The 19,226-nt window shown below is 39.7% G+C and overlaps 1 protein-coding gene across 7 annotated transcripts in view; it reads right to left on the bottom strand.

Moving 5' to 3' along the window:
• Positions 1-19,226, bottom strand: part of ATRX (ATRX chromatin remodeler) — a 71,174-nt gene that overhangs the window by 15,880 nt on the left and 36,068 nt on the right. For 5 of the 7 annotated variants that reach the window (XM_071442720.1, XM_071442723.1, XM_071442727.1 and 2 more), the window contains 17 exons: positions 17,845-17,975; positions 17,133-17,348; positions 15,514-15,607; positions 14,878-14,986; positions 14,096-14,275; positions 13,598-13,739; positions 13,098-13,207; positions 11,070-11,216; positions 10,691-10,868; positions 5,652-5,789; positions 4,840-5,015; positions 3,457-3,574; positions 2,760-2,890; positions 2,379-2,467; positions 2,049-2,218; positions 1,049-1,202; positions 639-742 (listed from right to left, as the gene is read on the bottom strand). In XM_071442720.1, the coding sequence (XP_071298821.1) occupies positions 639-742; positions 1,049-1,202; positions 2,049-2,218; positions 2,379-2,467; positions 2,760-2,890; positions 3,457-3,574; positions 4,840-5,015; positions 5,652-5,789; positions 10,691-10,868; positions 11,070-11,216; positions 13,098-13,207; positions 13,598-13,739; positions 14,096-14,275; positions 14,878-14,986; positions 15,514-15,607; positions 17,133-17,348; positions 17,845-17,975 (2,387 nt within the window). The remainder of the gene's footprint in view (positions 1-638; positions 743-1,048; positions 1,203-2,048; positions 2,219-2,378; positions 2,468-2,759; positions 2,891-3,456; positions 3,575-4,839; positions 5,016-5,651; positions 5,790-10,690; positions 10,869-11,069; positions 11,217-13,097; positions 13,208-13,597; positions 13,740-14,095; positions 14,276-14,877; positions 14,987-15,513; positions 15,608-17,132; positions 17,349-17,844; positions 17,976-19,226) is intronic. The other 2 variants (XM_071442722.1, XM_071442725.1) reach the window with 2 other exon arrangements.

The following is a 19,226-nucleotide window of genomic DNA, read 5'->3' as shown; positions in this document are numbered from 1 at the left end:
GCAGGAACAATAAATCTGTGAGAGACACATCCTGGAGATCTCCAGTCACCATCACTGAGCCACCTGTCCCTTATCTCAAGTGCAAACACATGGAAGAGTTGGTGACAGACTGGGAAGGAAGGGCAGACTGGAAGGAATTCTTCAATCCACATGTGCTGGGAATGAAACTCTGGGAAAGGAGGAACAGCACCCTCAAGAGCTCTGGGAACATCTCAGTGAGGCATTCCATGCCATCTGAGCATCACTAGGATAATAATTCATTCAATATTTGCTCCCTATGAAACCCATAAGCCAACCTGCTGCTGTGCATATAAAACCTAAATTCACATTTTCCACATTTTCCACACTGCTTTAAAGCAGCCTCACTTCCCTTCACTCTCTTTCTCCCAGGAGGAAGGATCAGGATTTGCCACACACCAGAATTTAACATCATTTTTGTGCAGAATTTAACAAAATGCCTTCTCTCAGATGTGAACATTTAATCTGCTTAGCCTGGATGACAGAGAGTGAAATCAGAGTTCCCAATGGGAGCCTCAGGGGCAGCTCAGAGCAGGAAACATCCTCATGGAAACACTGATTTCAAACCACTCCATGGGCACTGAGCAGTGAGCACTGCAGCTGCTGAAGGAGACACTCACCTTTGTAGATAGGAGGCTGATCTCTATCAGATTTCTCCCTGTTAGCCAGCTCCAGGAAATCCTCTATCAAATCCAGAGATATCAGGGACTGGCTGAACACTAGGCTGAAAAAAGAAACAGGGAAACACAGGATTCATCTCTGGAGTTGTTTTAATTGGTGCACTGCTTCATTTTTGTTCCCTCCTCCCTCTGATACGACCTTTGAGACAAAGAGAGCAAGATTTCAGTGGGGCACGTGCAGGTGGGGGAAGATCCCTGACAAAAATGAGTGTACCATGCTTGGCTGCTTCAGAAAACAGCAGAATGAAGAGTGGATGGATGGGGAACACTGTCAGACCCATATATTAGAAATATATATGACTATAATGTAATATATTCCTGAAGTCTTCAATGACCTGTCCAGAACTTACACTTTGTCTCCCAGCTCCTCTGCCATTCGGAGGATTTCAAAGAGCAGCACCATTTTCCCAGAATGTTCCAACACCTCAGCATCTGCATCAGTGACAAAATCTTTGTACCAGTCTGGAGCTGGGCTACCAGGATTGGAAGAGGATGTAGCTTTGCCTATTAAAAACCAAAGAAAAAGAAATAAACATGAGAACATGGTCTTCATTGAAATGCTCTGAATTGTTCCCTCATTATCAGACTTAACTGGCATGAAAAGAGCTAAAGAGACAAAGAAAAAGCAGCATTTGCACTATAAGCAATTACAAGAGTTAAATATTTAAGGGATGCAGAGACAGAAACTCAGCCAGCCTATAATGTAATTCCTTTAGCACATTTAATCTCTGTGTGTAAATGTTTTACATACAACACCCTCCACCCCTTACACATTTACAAGATGTTGTCACTGGGATGAGGGCAAAAAAAAAAATTCTCACCTGAACTCTCCCAAAAGATTTTAAATTACTTAGGGAAAGAGATTAGACCCACATGAAATAACATAAAATTATCTCTGTGATACCAGATACAAGACAAAAGCTAGATTATTACAGGAAAAAAACCCAAAAATTAAGTGTGCAGCTGTAAGAAGTTGGAATAACAACTTTAAAGAGGTCTTGTGTTCCTGCTGCACTGGATCTGCTTGCTCAGCAGCCAATTCAAATTCCAGATGCAACAAATTATGACATATATGTCCTAATCTTTCCATTAATCTTCCAGGTTATATAATTTTGTACTTCTAAATTTAAAAATTTCACTGTGCAGCTTCCCTGCCTCGAAACCTCCGAGTCCTAAGCTGCTGGCTCTTGTTTTTCCAGGATCAATACACAATGAGAAGCAGCAGGAGCTGTAACTGTGAATTGAGGAATTTGCCATTCTGCCACAGAGCAGAATTCCTGACAGCCCTCTCAAATTGCCTTTTGCAAAACCAAACTGCCTCCCATTTTCAGCACTCTGTGTTATCCTCACCTTCATCTGACTTTGTTGATGCTGGGTTGTTTGTAAGATCTTCTACATTTCCTTCCCCACCTCCACGAGATCTTGAATTCCAGACTTTAATGACTTCAACATCATTGTCACTGCCACTTCCACTCGAGCTGCACTCTTTTGTCACCTTTTTCCCCTTGGATTTTTTTTTCCTAAAAAAGCAACATTAAACACCCCATTTTATTTTTTTTAAATCCCACTAAAAGAAAACATATTCTAACAGACACATAAAATACAAAATGAACATTCACTTTATAGAAATCACTTCAGTTCTATAGGGGAAACAACACCAACAAACAAGAGGTCAATTACTTTGCATAATCATCAGAACTTAAGCTCATGGAAGTTTCATCTGAATCTGAGGCTATGAAGTCATCCATGCTGTCTTCATCAAAATAGCCCTCAAAAAAGAAAAAACAGAAATTATTAACCATGTTCACCCAGAAGCTTTTATTAAACCTTTAGCCATCTGCTCACTCTTCATTTAAACAATGGTAAATTCTACAAAGGCCTGGCCTTGCAAAATGTTTTAAGAATGACAACATACCCAGCAAGAAAAATATGACAAAACCAGCAGCAAAATGACCCCACAGCAACAAAGATTTCCATTAATTTGACGAAACTTTACCTAGAGTTTGGCAGAGCTTGTTTGGAAAGTTCTCAAGTGAGAGTATTTTGATATATCTAATTTACCTTATTTTCTTTGCTAATATAGTCCAGCTGCAAACACCAAGGGTGAGTCCAGATTCTGCTCAACATCTGGAAATCCTGGAATAGTTTAGCTCCAGCTTTGCCTCTTCCACCTTCATTGCCACCACCTACACCTGACAATAAAGTTCAGGTTTTAGAGTGAGCCCTGAAGTGAGTTGGCCACACTCTGCTCCCCTTTGAAGAGCCCAGCAGAGCACATCTGAGTGTTCTTTCCAGCTGCACATCATACTGCAATATCTCTTGTAAAAGGGCTCAAATTACTCACTCACAGCCATTTTTTCTCCCAGTTAAAGTTGTCAAAATTAGATTTTCTCCTTTTTCTTGATAATGAGAAACATTATTACATTTTTTTACATAAAAGCACATTGCTCCCCAGTACAGGAATGTACACAAATCCTCTTAAAAAGACAGACTTGTCTATTTAGGTTTTGTAAAAGCAGCCCAAGGTGGAAAACACAAAATAACGTTTGCATTTAGGTCTCAATGAATCTAACTAATAAAACCTGAGCTGCCTTTAATGACCTGTAACGCTGCAGTATTCAACTACAAAAAAAAAACTTTTTTTTTTTTGTTGTCCAAGCATTTTAGTGCACAGAACCAAGTTCAGAAAGTTGATTTTCACCTAGCAACTGTGGCAAAATGCCCCTTATGAAATGGCATCAGGGCTGCAGGCACATACCTGTCAGATGATCCAGGTAATACTGGTAGAGCTTGCACTGGATGGGGGTCATCCTCACCTCCAGCACGTACTCGTACTTGGGGGGCAGGAACTTGGTCAAGGCTGTGTAATCCTTCCTCTGCAAGTTCACAGACACTGCTTCAGTCACAGAAACATGGCAGTGACTCCTGAGAGCTTCAGGAGCCCTTGGGGCATCCCAAAGGACAAAGCACTGGGGGATCAGGGATGCTGATCCTGGTGCTTTCAGCCCCAGAGGGGAAAATCAGCCCAGAAATACAATTTACTGAGGGCCTGCAGCAGGAACCCACCTGCCAAAGTCTATGAGCTGCTAAGCCCATGCCCAGCTCCAAGTCCTTGCAAAGTTCACTGCAACTCCAGGAGCTGCTCTGGAAACTATTTTTGGGGCTTTTTTTAAGAATACTAAAACCAGATTTTACTTCTGTTTGGGTTTTTTTTTGACTCTGACACTACTCTGTCTCTCCACTCTCTATGGACAGCATCTGCTGTGCACAGGGCTGGAGAAAATCCATGTGGGCTCCATCCAAAGCTTGTTTTATCTAAGGTCTATGAAGTAACAAGTTCTTCACCCTTTTGAACCTGGGTAATTTTCCTTCTCTTTTGGTTTCAGTTATTCTTATTCTTGCAGATCAGAAAAAATACATATTCACAAATAATTGACAAAACTGACAAACTATTCCTGAATAATTTTCCTTCTGTCTTGTTTTCAGTTGTTCTGATTCTTGCAGATCAGAAAAAATACATGTTCAGAAATAACTGACAAAACTATTCCTGAATAATTTTCCTTGTCTTGTTTTCAGTTGTTCTGATTCTTGTAGATTAGATCAGAAAAAATACATGTTCAGAAATAACTGGCAAAACTATTCCTGAATAATTTTCCTTCTCTCTTGTTTTCCCTTGTTCTGATTCTTGCAGATCAGAAAAAATACATGTTCAGAAATAAGTGACAAATTAGGACTAGCAACTTTCTGTGCAGACTTTAGGGCAGTTCTTAAATGTGCACATGGAATTTAAATGGAATATTTCAGAGCAACTAATGTCCTACTCTACCACAAAATGTTCTTGTCTCCCAGCAGGAAATAGCTGTATCCTCTAATACTTGTATTTTAGAATACATTGACATTTGGAGAAAAACTATGAAGGTTTTCTAGTCATAAATAATACAGGGATCTAACAATCCTGCAAAATATCGTGAAATATTTTTTCCTGCAAATATCCTGCAAAACAGTGAAAATATTTCAGTTAAAAGATTGATGGAGCTCTCAAATCAGAAGTTGACAGGACTTGGGTGATTTCTGAGTGAGACAAATGAACTCCCCTCTTTCCTTGGAGTGAAATGCTGAGTTAGGAACAAAGTGTTGTCACCTGAACACAGCCAGCCAACATCTCATAGAGGATGTGAGCACGTTTCTTCATCACCCTGACATCCACGGGGGTGGAGTCCGCGCACTGCCCGTTCTGGATGGGATTGATGAACCGGTTCCGGAACTCCTTAATGGAGCCCAGCAAGTTCTCCTTGATGAAGTTAACCATGCAGTGATCTAGGAGAAACAGGTCAAACTTGAGTGCTTCCAAATGGAAAACACACTGGTGGGAGTCATGCAAACAGGAAAGAAATGTGCCACAGCTAAATACAGGTCTCAGGGAATTTTAGAAACTTAGCAGGCAGCTGCACGGCTTCAAATCCTTTTCTTCCAATCAAACTGAATATATCTGTCACAGACACGCTTCATGGAAAATCCTTTCCTTAGGATCTTTCCTCCTGAGAAGCTGAGAGGCCTCAGGAACAAAATGGAACCAATGGTTATCTGCTGCTGTGGGATGCAACAGGTGCATCTGGGATTGGGCTCATGGGGTTGTTTCTAATTAATGGCCAATCACAGTCAGCTGGCTCGGACTCTCTGGTCAGTCACAAGATTTTATTATCATTCCATTTCCTTTCCATTCCTTGCTAGCCTTCTGATGAAATCCTTTCTTCTATTCTTTTAGTACAGTTTTAATATATCATTTTCTTTTAATATAATAGATATCATAAAATAATAAATCAGCCTTCTGAAACATGGAGTCAAGATTCTCATCTCTTCCCATGTCCTGGGACCCCTGCTAACACCACCACATGTATCTTCCATGGCTGACAGGCAAAAGTGCACTGAAGGAAATAAAAGACAACTACTCACATTCTATAAGATTATTCTGCAGTGGTGTTCCTGTCAGAATTATTCTTCTCCTAGATTTAATAGAATTCATTGCCTTGGAGACAGCAGATGCTTCATTTTTCAATATGTGTCCTTCATCACACACCACGAAATCAGGACCTGGAAAGAAACAATATTAAATCTCTCCACAATATTTCATTGCCACAAAGAACCTGACAGCCTAAAGTATCCAAATTTTGTTCTACACCAATGTTACTCTGGGTTTTTTTTTAAAATTTTTTGTGTGTTTTTTGGTGAGATTTTTTAGCACTGATTGGGTTCTCACTCTGCCTTTGCACAAGCATTCAGAGGAGCCACTCTGGTAAAATCAAGGCTGTTGCTTGTAAAGTCTTCATGGCAAGGATTAAACTCAGCTTTGCAGCACATTCCTGATAAAATGGTCTATTCCTGCTGCTGGTTGTGCATGGCTGCACCTCCATCCATCCTGTCAAAACTCAGTGAAACTTCCTTCTCTCCAGCTTTAGGCTGCCATCTACTGACACCTGGGCAATCCCAAAACACCCAAAAATCAGGTAACTGGGATTTTTCATTAAGGCAAGAATAACACCAGGGGGACAGAGTGCAATCAGAAGTCTTAGATAATATAAAACACAACCAGATTTGACCTGAATTACAGACAAGTGAACTGCCACCTTGCAGCTGAAAGTCACCTCAGGAATGTCCTCAGCTTTCTTCCAGGAGATAAAATATCAGTCTGGTTTAAGTGAGCTGCACAAGGAATGTCAAAACCACAACACATTCCCACAGCATGCAAAGCAACTCTAATAATAAGATAAATAATACCCATCTTGGCAGAACAGACTTACTCTTAATTGTTTTCAGACTTAGCACAATTTCTGGAATTTCTTTCCTTGAAAATGAAGTAAAAGATATTCTAGGATCCAAGTAGTAACTCATGATAAATGTTTTACCAGCTCTAAACCTGACCTCAGTTCCAGCACTCTCAGCTCTGAAAGCAGCTCATGACAAGTGGCTGCACCTTGGAGAAAAGCCACCAGTTGGGCTCAGCAATTCAGCAGTAAAAAGGCCAATATTTGAGGAGCAAAGGAGGATTTGTCAGCAAGGACAGTTTAATCTTTTATAATTTACGGAGAATATTTTGTCTCAGACTAAATTCAAACTGCCTTCTAAAGAATAAAGTTAATTCTAGGGCAGTGATCAACTGCAGAGAATCAATTACACCTCTGACTACACACACCAGTGCCAGTCACCTTAATCATGCCATTTTAAGGTGATTTAAAAGTGATTTGAATCTTACATGTGAAGAGAAAGGAGTCAAGAAGATATTTCTTTCCAAGCAAAAAACCCAAACAAAACAAACGCCAAACTTTTAAAACAAGTCTAGAAGACAATTATGAAAATCCACATATGAATTCCAAATGCACTCAGGCTTGTCCAAGCCAATGTATTTCTGAATTTCCCACCTGCCACAGAAACATTTCCCAGTATTATTTCATGACTTTTGTACCTTCTCAGTTCTGACAGAAAGAAAAACACTGAGAGGCTACACACAAAGCCTTCCTTTAATTGTAAGTAACCATCTCTAGCATTGACAGATCCTTTCTCTAATCCTCATTTCATTAAAAACTGTGATTCATTCACATAAAGGTAGAGAAATTAAGTTAAAAAACCACCTCAAAACCTGCTGTTTAGAGTAAGTGAATGAGAGTAAAAATATGAAAAACCCCAAACTCAGTACAATTATTCCTGGTTTGTTTGGCAGCAATGCAGCACTGATATCTTGAACTAACATCTTGGCCACAGTTCAGCAGCAGAGATTTTCATCCATTTGTGGGGTTTTTCCCTTGTTCTTCCAAAACACAAATGCAAATCATTATGGACAGAACATTCCTCAAAATGTGATAAAGGAATGTAAAGCTTAAAGGGACCTCAGGGGATCATTTAGATCATTTTCTGCATCTGAGATTAGGGTTATGAGAAAGGGGCAGGCCTGACAGAAGTGGGAAACTCCACAGCCTCTCTCTTGCTAAAACACTGTGCAGTAACACCCAATTTGCTACAAATCTGAATAAATTCTGCCCTCTCCTTTCTCCTGATCATGTCAAAACCAACTGACAACACTCCTTTCATTAACTAGCTCTTTATTGGTGGAACATTTTAGTATTTTTTTCCTAGGCTAAAAAGCCCTACTCATGCAATCCTTCCTCAACATCCTCATCTTCTCATCCTTCTTACTGTACTTGCACAGGTTAATATACTGAAATACATAAAAGATAGAGATATATAGATATATACAGTTCTCCTGATCCTCTGAAGTCTACAAGAACTTTATACAACTGTCAATTAAAGAGAAGTCTCCAAGTTAAACAGTACCAGAATTTTTGTTATTAGCAACAAGTTAAAAATAAATAAAGTGATTGAAGTTCTTCAGACAGAGCACAGCAATGATCAATAACCAACAGTCCTGCAGCAGTGGCACAAGGCAGCCTGGAAACCCTGTGTGTGTATAAAATCCTGCCATTCTTCCACATAGCTGAGCTGGTTAATTAATGAAATCACTTCTCCACCCATAAACTTTGGCTAAACCTTCCCCCTCTGCTCCCCTTGACAGTGCAACACAAGCTTCCCCCATACAGGGTCCTACCCCAGCAGTATTCACCAGACACATCTCATTAAATCAGCACTCAAATCCCAAATTTGCAGCTTTTTGAATGGGAAGTGCTCCCATTCAGAGGCCAAGGTTTCCCTATTTCCAGTCCCAGCAGAAGCCAGCACATGGTTTTCTCCTTCAATGTCCATGCTGACCCACCAGGAGAGCAAGAAACAAATGAGAATCTTGCAATGCACATTTAGCCAATCCAAATGGCTCCAAAAATTCATGGCTAACAACACACTGACACTTCTGTCCTCCTGCAATTAAAATAGAGAAAGGGATGAGGCAACATGAAATGCCCCCAGGTTGTGCCAGGAGAGGTTCAGGCTGGATATTAGGAAAATTTCTCCACTGAAAGGGTGGTTAAGCATAGAAGGAACTGCCCAGGGAGGTGGTGGAGTCAAAAATGAGTAGACATGGAAGATGATGGCACAGTTTAGTGGGCATGGTGAGTCTGCACTCCACCTTGCAGGTCTTTTTCCAACCTTGAAGTTTCCATGATTCTACAAAAATAATTAAGGAGTTATTTCAAGGTTGGCTTTCCCAATGGTCTGACTGCACTCTATCAACCAGCCCTAGAAGAGAACAGAACAGGAGGCTCCACGTTCATCTGGAATTATCCAAAATCTCTGAGGGTCAATGTGCTGCAGCTCCAAACTCAATAAAGTGCACAAGGCCAGGAGCTAAGCCCAGACACTGCTCTGTCCCAGTGCCTGAAGAGCTCTGGAGGGAGAACAGGAACACAGCAGGATGGAAACCCCCTGGGATGGGACACCCAGTCACTGTCTCCTCCTAACACCCCACAGTCCAGTATTTCTGGGCCTACACAAACACAAATCCATGAAGGGACAATGTTACTTCAAACACACACAGCAACAACCCTTACATTTGTCCTCCCTTACACCTCCCACCAGGAAAAAAACCCCACAAAAATCAATTATTGCATAACATTTTATTTCATCTTGTTCTGTACCAGAACAAGACCCACTAAATACAGAATTACTGTCCTGTTACCACTACTTTGAGACAGCAATTCACACCTTTGCTCCCTTAGCTTTCACTTCCTTGACAATATTCCCAATAAATGCAATATACTGAGAAAATCAGATACAGAATAGCACTGACAGAACAGGGTTCCCCACTCTTTTTTGGTTTGTTGTTGGGTTTTTTTTAGTTTTAATAACACAGCTTAGGTAGGAGGAGTCAAAATCCCATTGGAAAGAAATGCATTTCCTTCACTGCTTAATAATGTGTGTGGAATCAACACATTATATATCAACAAAACCAGTTAAAATAGTTCATCAGCTGCTGAACTGGAGCTTCCCTGACTCCACAGCCATTGTATGACTAAGTCAAGCTGGCAGAAAATTAATTAATGTTTTAGCTGCTCCAACAGCATCTCTGCAGAGATGGAGATGCCAATTCCACTTGGCCAATGCCAAAAATCACGAAGGTATTTTCCCCTTAGAATAAATTCTTTGGTCTATTAGAACAGAACTCACAGCCCTACTTTAGCAGGAAACTTCACAAAATCAAGCTCAACAAGTACAATTACCAATCAGAAAGAGGGAAGAAAATCACACACTGTCAATGTGAAGTCCATCAGATAATTAAAACCCAAGAAAACCCAGCTCCACTTAATACCAACAGTACAGCAAAGTTGTAAAAACTTTTAAAACCAGTTTTTAAGACATTCTGCATAACCCTAAATTTTTTTAGGTATCAGTTGCCAGTTTAGAATTTGTAGGGAAATTTTGCTATTTTGATGAACCATCCTAATTCTAAAATTTTTAGTTCTTTTTGGGGACCACCTGAGAAATCAGTTATATCCACTTGGAATATTTTCAAGTGCTTTCATACATGTTGACATAAGTTTGCTAAGTTCAGCTCAGCTCAAACCAGACATCCATTTCCCAAGACTGAAACAATAATTAACTGCTTTATCTGCATTCCCTTAATTAGCACTTCATTAACACTTGTTTTTTCACACTTCTAAGGTACATTGTCTACTATTTTCATGTGCAGTTGCCTCCTTAGTGGTAGATTTCCATCAAGGACAAAACAGCTTGTGGCTGTAACAAATGAACAGATTAAAACAGCCTTGGGTCCCCAATAAAAAACCTCAAATTACTTTGCAAAGGAAGCAAAGTCAGCAAATAAAAATACTTAACAGGAAAAGTTTCTAGAATATATTCCTTGTATTTGATTTAATAGAAAAGACTGTTACAGAAATCTATTTTCAAAAGCAGATGGGGGAGATTCTGAACAAATTCCTGTAACTCAGCAAAGAAAACCTGATGAATCTTACCAACACCATTTATTTTCTTTGCTCATATACATAAACCTGGAAGTCCAAACTATACAAGCTGTGTAAATGTTCACTTACCTGGGTCGACTAAAGCTTTATTAAATATTTCTTTAAGTTTTCTACTCTTCACATTCCTGCCTTGTGCCAGGTTTCGATACATCTCGTAGCCAATGATCATCACACCTCCCTCATCCTGCCAGTGCTGCAGCATGTAGCTCCTCTCCTGGGGCCTTTTCACAGTTGCCAGCTCATAGACCTTCCAAAGGGGGAAAAAAACCTTTAATTCCTCTTGAAATATTCAACAGTGGTCTAATTTTTAATACTTCTCATGTATTAATGCAAGGAGATTGTTCACATCGTTAAAGCACATTTCTTTGCCTTTATTTTAAGTGGGGGAGCTTCCCAATTTTGCAAATCATCCAGTTATTTCATGAAGAGCTCTTTTTAAGCCTCTTACCTCTAGCTTCTCCTCATCTTCTAAACCTTCTTGCCATTTTTCAAACTCATTCAGCCAGTTCAAGGCAGTGTTGAGTGGACACACAACCAGACCTGTCCGAAAATCCAGTTTGTCACATAGCAAGACTGTGTGGAGAAAACTTACTACCTGCAAGAGAAAAACCAGGCAGAACACCAAATAAACACCAGGAAAGAAAGATAAATGTTATCTACTCAATTATGTAATTAAATTACCAACAACAACCTTGTTTAAATATATTTTTGGTTACATTTGAATTGAATTTTTGGTTACATTTTCATGCAGGTGTATTTCCAGTTCATACACTCCTTACTCTGTGTTCCAAGGTTGCACACATTCTTCACATACTGAGATACTTCTGAACTGCTGAATGATCTCATAGAAAACCCTCCCTTTACATTTCACCAATCATTTTCATAAATTGAACACTTCCATCAGCAAGGTTTAAGCTTTCTCCCAACATTCATCCCAAACACAAAAGAAATTCACAGTTAATTTTCTTTAAAGTGAACTTCAGTCTTAACGCAGTTTCTCACATTTTTTCCAAGGGAAATTCTCTCAACAGAGCTCTGCAGCAGGCTGGGGCAGTGTTTGCCAAGGATTCACCCTCAGGCTGTGTGTTGAGGGTGACAATACCTCCATGAGGCTGGGAAAAACCCAAAACCCCAAAACCTTGTGGTGTCACTCAGTGCTTCTGCTGGGCTGCCTGTTTTGAGCAGCAGCAAACAAAGCAGGACTAGAGGAGAGTTCGTGATGCCATGGCAGCTCCAGCTCTCCACTTCTGATACAAGACCAGAAGCTCAAATATTGGTATCTGGCAATTCTGATTTAACAGAGGGATTCTAAACATGAAATGACTGTGCTTGGAACACTGGGCAGCAAACTGCTTTTAAAACAAAAGAATTTGCTGGTGGTTCTGTGTAACACAAAACTACCTCATGGCCACAGTCATGGGCAGCAAGTCCCCAGTTCCTGATTTCCCTGATTTCCACTGACATCCTGCCCTGCAGCTGGCAAAGTCTGCCAGAATTCATGGCTGGTTCAACTCTTTTAAGAGCTAAAAACAAATGGCACAGAGCACAGCAGTGACTGGCAAATGGACACATATGGAAAAAACAACCAGCCTAGCTTCATACACCAGCCTTCAAAATCAGTTATACTAATACATGTTTCTAACTATGGCTTTCTTTGGTTTATCAAGGAGTTACAGCCAAAATTACTGTCATTAACACATCTGGATCACTATAAAAATACCTTCTGCTCTAAGTATTTCATCAGACTCCATGGTGTGTAAAGTGTAGGTGGAAAAAGTCCCCTACACAACAGTTCTGCAAAGCATTGCAAATCTTCACTAAAAGGTGTGATTAACTCCTCAAGAACCACACCAGCTAAGCTAGGATCAAGTATATAAAAATACACCTTTCAAAGGTGATTTTTGAAATGTTCTGTAGAATTGCAGACTGTCAAAATAGCGGATCTGCCACCCCCATTTCCCTAAACAAAGCACATTTTCAGATATGCTGGAGCTGGAGATAAAATCCTGCTGTGCACCACCCCAAGCACAGCTCAGCCTGGGTTTGCTGAACTGGTCATACCATGAGTGACCTCAGTTCTCTGATCATCCTCAGCTCTGTGCCACTCAGAAAATCCCCACAAACTCACCAGCATCTGACTTTACACAAGGTCTGGCATTAAAAATTAAACCCAACCAAATCTGATAAACCTGTACTTCATCAGCAGTAAATTAATTTTAAAACAGTCCAGAAAATAAATCATTTAATGGAAAAAAAGAATGAGGAGGGCAGAAAAAACACAACCTGCTTAAGATTATTCCACAGTTTTAGAAACAGGTTCCTGAAGCCTCTCCCCTCCCAGCTGTATTTATTTTCTTATTCTAAGTTTTCTGTATTTATTTTTTGTATTTTCTGTATTAATTTTTTCTGTATTTATTTTCTTATTCTAAGTAGCAAGAGAACTACACAGCACTTGGAAATAAATTGTGGTTCTTACCTGTAATGTTTTCCCCAGGCCCATACAGTGAGCAAGAATGCAGCCAGAGCCAGGAGATGTCTTGGTTTTTTTTACAGATTCACAGCAGCAATCCCACATGAACTGAACACCTGAAGAAAATTATTGAAAGTTTTCTGATTAAACATTCATTTTATTACAGTTCACCCAATGAGAGACAGCTGGGATCACTGAAATCATGGTAACTCTTAGGAAAGCAGCTGTCAGGATAATTATTGATTCATTTCTGTCCAGTGGGGTGTACGTGGGATGATCTTTGTCTTGAACTTGATTATATTCACAGCTTCATTGAAGATGTGGCAACTGTGTTGGAAAATATTCCTGTGAGGATGCAGATTGCCTGATCCTGGGGACAGGAGATGAGAAGACACATTCTGCTTTCACCAGAAGGAGTTTTTTATTATTCAAACTCTGTCTGCATAAGCTGCTGTGCCTCTGGAGAGAAAAAAAAAAATAAATTTTCCTTTAAATTCTTTCCTTACCATCTACTTGGTGTGGTTTCAGTCTGGTCACTATACTCCTGTGAACCTGCACTAATGGTTCTTTGGTTTCTTCATCTTCATCTAAAACCAGCTTGGTTGTAATGGGACATTTCAGAGGTGAGGCATCTTCAATCTCTATCACCTGAAACAGAAAAGGCCATCAGAGGAATATTCTCACAGGAGTAACACCCAGCATTTGAGACGCTTCAGATTTACCAGAACTGGAAGCAAGAATTTATTTACTAAAGAGAAACCTTCAATTCTTTACTGCATCACAATTTTGGCACTGAAGTGAAGCAGCAGGGAGCTGAAACAACTTTCTAAGGTCACAGCAGCCAAATAAAACGTACCAAGGTCAAACTGCAGACAAAACTTGGGGGCTTATAAGGCTGCATGTCAGGGATTCTCCAAAATTACTCATCAAATTACACTGAGGTTGAAGTTGAACATCATCAGGAATTCAAGTTCACAGAATTTTACACAGAAACCAGACCATACCTCTCTCAATTTCTCTCTCTCCCGTTCTCTCTCTGCGATGCGTTTTCTTCTTTCCTCTTCTTCTTTAAGTGCATTTTGTGTTTCTGTTCTAAGCTTGTCATCTTTAATAATCTTCCTGATCTTCTTCCTGCCTTTTCCAGGAGATTTTGAGTCATCATTGTCCTCATTCTCAGAGTTACTCTATTAGAAATTAAGTGGAATACACATTAGATAGAAAAGTATGGCACAGACCATGAAACCCTTCATTCTTAGACAAGCTCCCAGAAACTCTTACACACACAGGTGAAGTTCAGTTAATAGGAAAAAAATGCCTTTTTCAGAAGTCTGACAAAAGAAGTGCCACCTTAACTGTAATGTATTCTGAGATAAAAGATAAGCCCAGCTGTGCAAAGGCAGTACTGTTATCATTTGATAGTAGCTAATAATTATTATTAATAAAGTATTTTTTTTTCCTTTAATACTGAGGCTAAATCACATCAGCCCCTACTTACACCACACAGGAAAAGAAACTCCAACACTACAATTTGTCTCATCTACATTTAGATTAAAAATTCCATTTGCTTCAATATCATGCATTTTTATCAAGATCTAGACAGGAAAAGTTGTAGTTCAAACATAATGTTTTACCTCCATAATGGTGACATTTTACAAATTTTAGCCTGAACTGACATTATTGAGAAAAGCTTTAATTTTTTACTGTATTTTGTGCAGAGGTGTTTGAGATACCATGAGCAGAAGAGTCAGGAAATCCCTATTTATTACTTCAAAACATGACAGAGCACCTTATTCTCATTTTCACTGGAGGAATCCTCTTGAACTTTTATCCTCCTTCGTTTCTTTTTCTGTTTGTAGCTGCGCTGGTTTTCCTCTGCCTCAGCTTTTTTGGCAGATCTATTAAAAAAGCAAAAGGCAATATTACTGATTAAGCATAGTAATCCTCTGCCCCAGTGAAAAACAATGGTAAAGGAGGAGAGGTAATTAATTAACCATTAATTAATAAGATATGCACTCCTTTTGTGCAGTTAGATCTGACTTATAAATTCCTTCCTGCTCAGCCCACTGGATACACACAGCAAAGAGAAAACCCTTCAGAATCTCAGAACTATAAAGCATTAATTTTATACTGAGATCCACCAGTTGACAGTGATGGATTTGGCATTAAAATGTCCATTTTTTGGTTGATATTCTTTTTGGTACTGGCTCATCAAATTGTTGTGTATCCCCTACTGTGGTACAAATTCAAAATCCCCACATTTGTTGCAAAATAAATTAATGCTCTATAATTCCTACAGACAAATATCATCAAGGGTTTTAAGAACTGCTCCAAAGTGTTTTGACTTTTACCATCTCCCTGCACAAACTGCACTATTAAAACCCAAAATAAGCACAGGGTAAGCACAGGTCAGTTCTGTCCATACCTGGTCCTTGGCCTTTGGTCATCCTCAGACTCACTGACCTCCTCACTCACTGCAGACTCGTGGAACTCTGAGTCATTGGAGTCATCACTGCTCACTTGGAAAAGAAAGCAGCATTTATTTCATGGTGAGTATCACTGCAAAGCCAGCAGCTCCTCACTGCACAACAACTGCTCAGAGCAGCAAGCACTGCCAGGGTTCATTTCACACAATATGGGACCCATATTTATAAGAGAAAAAGGGCACAGAGAAGGAAAAGTTAAAATTTAAGCACTAGCTGGGTCTTGGTGGGTGGCTTATTGTGCCACAAGCCTTGAGGTCCTTATGCATGAACATCTATATTTATTTTAGGAGCAAATGGAAGAGAGCATTAAATGATGGAGAACTGTGGGGAACAGTATGGAACCTCAGAAAACCAAAGGTGATTTTTAGTTAAACAGAAGTTTTTGCTTCAAATGCTTTACATGTCATTTTATAACCATACTTTGAGAAAAGGGCCCTTACTTACACACAAAATATAAAATTGCATCACTACATTTATGGCTTGGCATTTCTTCAGGTACTGCAAGCTCAAAACTGCCTCAAAAGGCAATTAAAATACACCTAAAAGAGCAGCATTAGCAAGACTCTCCCAGACACTTTGAGGAGCTATTCCTGGCATTTTTTAGGTAATGAAGACACCAGTGTGGTATTTAACACCTTGAATTTCAGCCTAACCTTGAACACAGTGGAAAGTTTAATTGTTTTATGAATGACAAGGCTTAAAACATGAGTTGTTTCACATATATGGGGAATGGTAACATTAATAACATAGGGCTGAAAAGGGCAAACTGAAATCAAATCTATTGTTGTGTTTGAGGGCAGTCAACCTCAAAGGCTTGCACTGAAGAACCCTAAGCTGCCTCTTACTTGCACATTAATTCATTGGTAATTTACAGTTATTCCTCCTGCATGAAATGCTGTAGGTAGAGCTTTAATCCTATAAGAGAGGAAAAACATGAATTTCCAAACAGATAAAAACGAGAGTTTTCATGGAGGAAAATTCTAAACAAATCACATTGCATCTTTTATTTAGTGGAAGACCACAAAATCTGGCTGGCATTAGTGCAACCCAGATCAGGGAAGCCCAGTGCACCTTTCCTGGCCAGGAAACACCCACAGGTTCTTTGTTCCTGCCTGCAACAATGCAGGGCCAGGCCAGACTCATTTCACAGTGCCATCTGCTGCTCAGCTCCAGCCTGCTCCACTGCCATTCCAGCAGGGACACGTTCCTCAGGCACTACTGCCTCTCCAAGAGAGGAATTACATAAAGGACAAGACTGATTTCCCCAAATTCACACATCCTGGCCTTGCCTCTGCTGTTTAGGATGGATATTCTAAGATTCCACAGGATTAATCCAGTTCAGAGGATACAGCAAGTGGAGAGAGCTGCACTTGTGTTTGACATCTCAAAGAAAACCATTTATCAAACAAAGATAAGGGGATGCTAGATTTCATACACAAGGAAGCTTAGACAGGGATTTTAAAATCACAAAGCTTGAGATCTCCAGTCTAACAAGCTCTGGATTTATTTTACAGAGGCAAGTACTTTTTATGACCAAAAAAAGATGTGGATTATGTACCTTTCCTTCTATTTCTGCGCTTCCCCCCTTCTTTTTTGTCTTTTGGTTTCACCACCTTCTTTTCTTCTCCAGACTCCCCATCACTCACAGTGAGCTTCTGCCTCAGCAGCCTGTGTCTGTATCTGGGCTTCTTGGATGTTTCTTCCTCCTCTGAATCTGAATCCTCAGAATTAGCTTCTTCCTTTTCTGACTTCTTGTCTTCCTTTTCCTTTTCTCCTGTCACACAGAGGAGTCAGTACCACATGCATACCAGTCACCTTCTTATCTTACAAGAATGAAAATCTGAATTCATTTAGGCTAAATCCTGTGCTTTCCCAGGGAATTACAAGCACCAACATACCATTTTCCTTCAATGTTTAGTATTCCCCACTGCCTGAATGCTTGGAATGCCTGTTCCAATGGCTGTGTTAGCCAAATCTCTCCTGTGCACTTGCAGGACTTACTGCTCTGTATAGGTAATAACCCCTCACAAACCCCTAGGACTTCTTAATTGCTTACAAAAGCCAGACTATAACAAAAAAATAAACATAGAGAAGACTAAAAGAGATGATAATCCTCATGACCACATACATTGTCCTCTACGTGGTAACTACATACCAAAATCAGGAATATTTTTTGCTGAAAACTTTAACAATCATTTTCCCAAGTGACCCTTGAAATCATAATAGGTGCCACAGCACCTACTTTTTCCCAGATGCTTTTTGGTGCTTACCATCATCTCCTGTGTTCTCAGTTTGCTTTGCAGGTTTCTTCTTTCCTTCCTCGGGCTGCTCATCTGAAGACGTATCCTCATCAGAGGAAAGATTGGCTTTGATTTCTTCTAAAAGCATTTTCTTGGCAATTCTTTGAAGTAAAACAGAAAACACTATTTATTCCATTGTTCAGGTAAATCTATGAATGACAAGTGTAACCCTACACCATTCAGAACTTCAAAAAAAGGGCTGAAAGCTGAACAAAAAAAAAAAAGACACGTGATGAAAAGTCATTGTGGCAAGACAGGATCTATCAGCAAAAATCTCACATTCATGTAATGTGTTGACTTGCTTTTAGAAAGCAGGTTTGTCATAAACCTTCTTAAAAAGAGAAATTTCCTGCTTTACAGCAGACTTGAAATGGTTACAAAATGCACAGACTTAGAGATTTGATTTTATTCATGGTCTATCTGGATAACTAACCACAAGCACTTGCCTTACAGCAGCTCTTGCAAAAACCCTTCTGTGTTTATACCAAAAAAGTCTGACCAACACTACAGGACCTGAATTTCAGATAAAAATCATCATCTTATTTCCTGCTCCATAAACTGTCCACTCAGCTTCCCATGGTTTCACTGCAGAACAAGTTTCCAGCTAACGCACAAGTGACTATGGAAAAATTATTTCTTTACATGCACTTGCAACATAAAAATCTTCTGAGTCTATCCAAGGCAGGTATGTAAAAAGCACAGGAGAACAGTGGACTTACAGTACTTGCACTTCCAGGGGGAAAAAAATAAACCAGGTTTTCCCCATATAAATATCAGGAACACTACAGTTTTAATTCATCCATTTTCAATGAAATGTGTGCTTTCTGTTCTGTCTCTCCTTTTGGGAGAATTAATGCATGCTGTGTACATAGCTCAGGATGGGAAAGCTCTCCCACCAGTCACAAGAACAGCTCAAAGCCATGGGACTGAACCACAATCCAGCCTTCACCTGGGAATGGCAAAGGAACAGGGATTTCTCACACAAAACTTCCCATACAGCAGAAAACTGAGCTGTTGCTCCTATGGAGCACTAGAAAATGGGCTTTTAACAACCAGGATTTCATTTTCCAGCCTGCAATGTATCCCTAAAACACAATCATTTTTCAAAGGGACTCTTCCCAAGCTATCTTTCCTGACACTCCACACAGTATTTCCTAATTTTTGAGCAACAGTGCAGTTTTTAAAAGCACTCTCGCACTAATTTATATTCAGTTATTATTAAAAGATGGAAGCAAAATAGTTGAATAAACATTGCAGATTGTTCAGTGCATCAGACCATCCATCAGCATCCAAAACACTCCCTCCCCTTCTCTCTTGAGAAGAAAAAGCTGATTAAAACTTTACCAAGCAGC

The sequence above is a fragment of the Agelaius tricolor genome, unplaced genomic scaffold, assembly GCF_023055355.1.
Source record: "Agelaius tricolor isolate 1412-34295 unplaced genomic scaffold, bAgeTri1.0.p SCAF_17, whole genome shotgun sequence".
In the NCBI taxonomy this organism is placed as follows: domain Eukaryota; kingdom Metazoa; phylum Chordata; class Aves; order Passeriformes; family Icteridae; genus Agelaius; species Agelaius tricolor.
The sequence above is the reverse complement of the archived record's forward strand: the minus strand, read 5'-3'. Positions and strand labels throughout refer to the sequence as shown.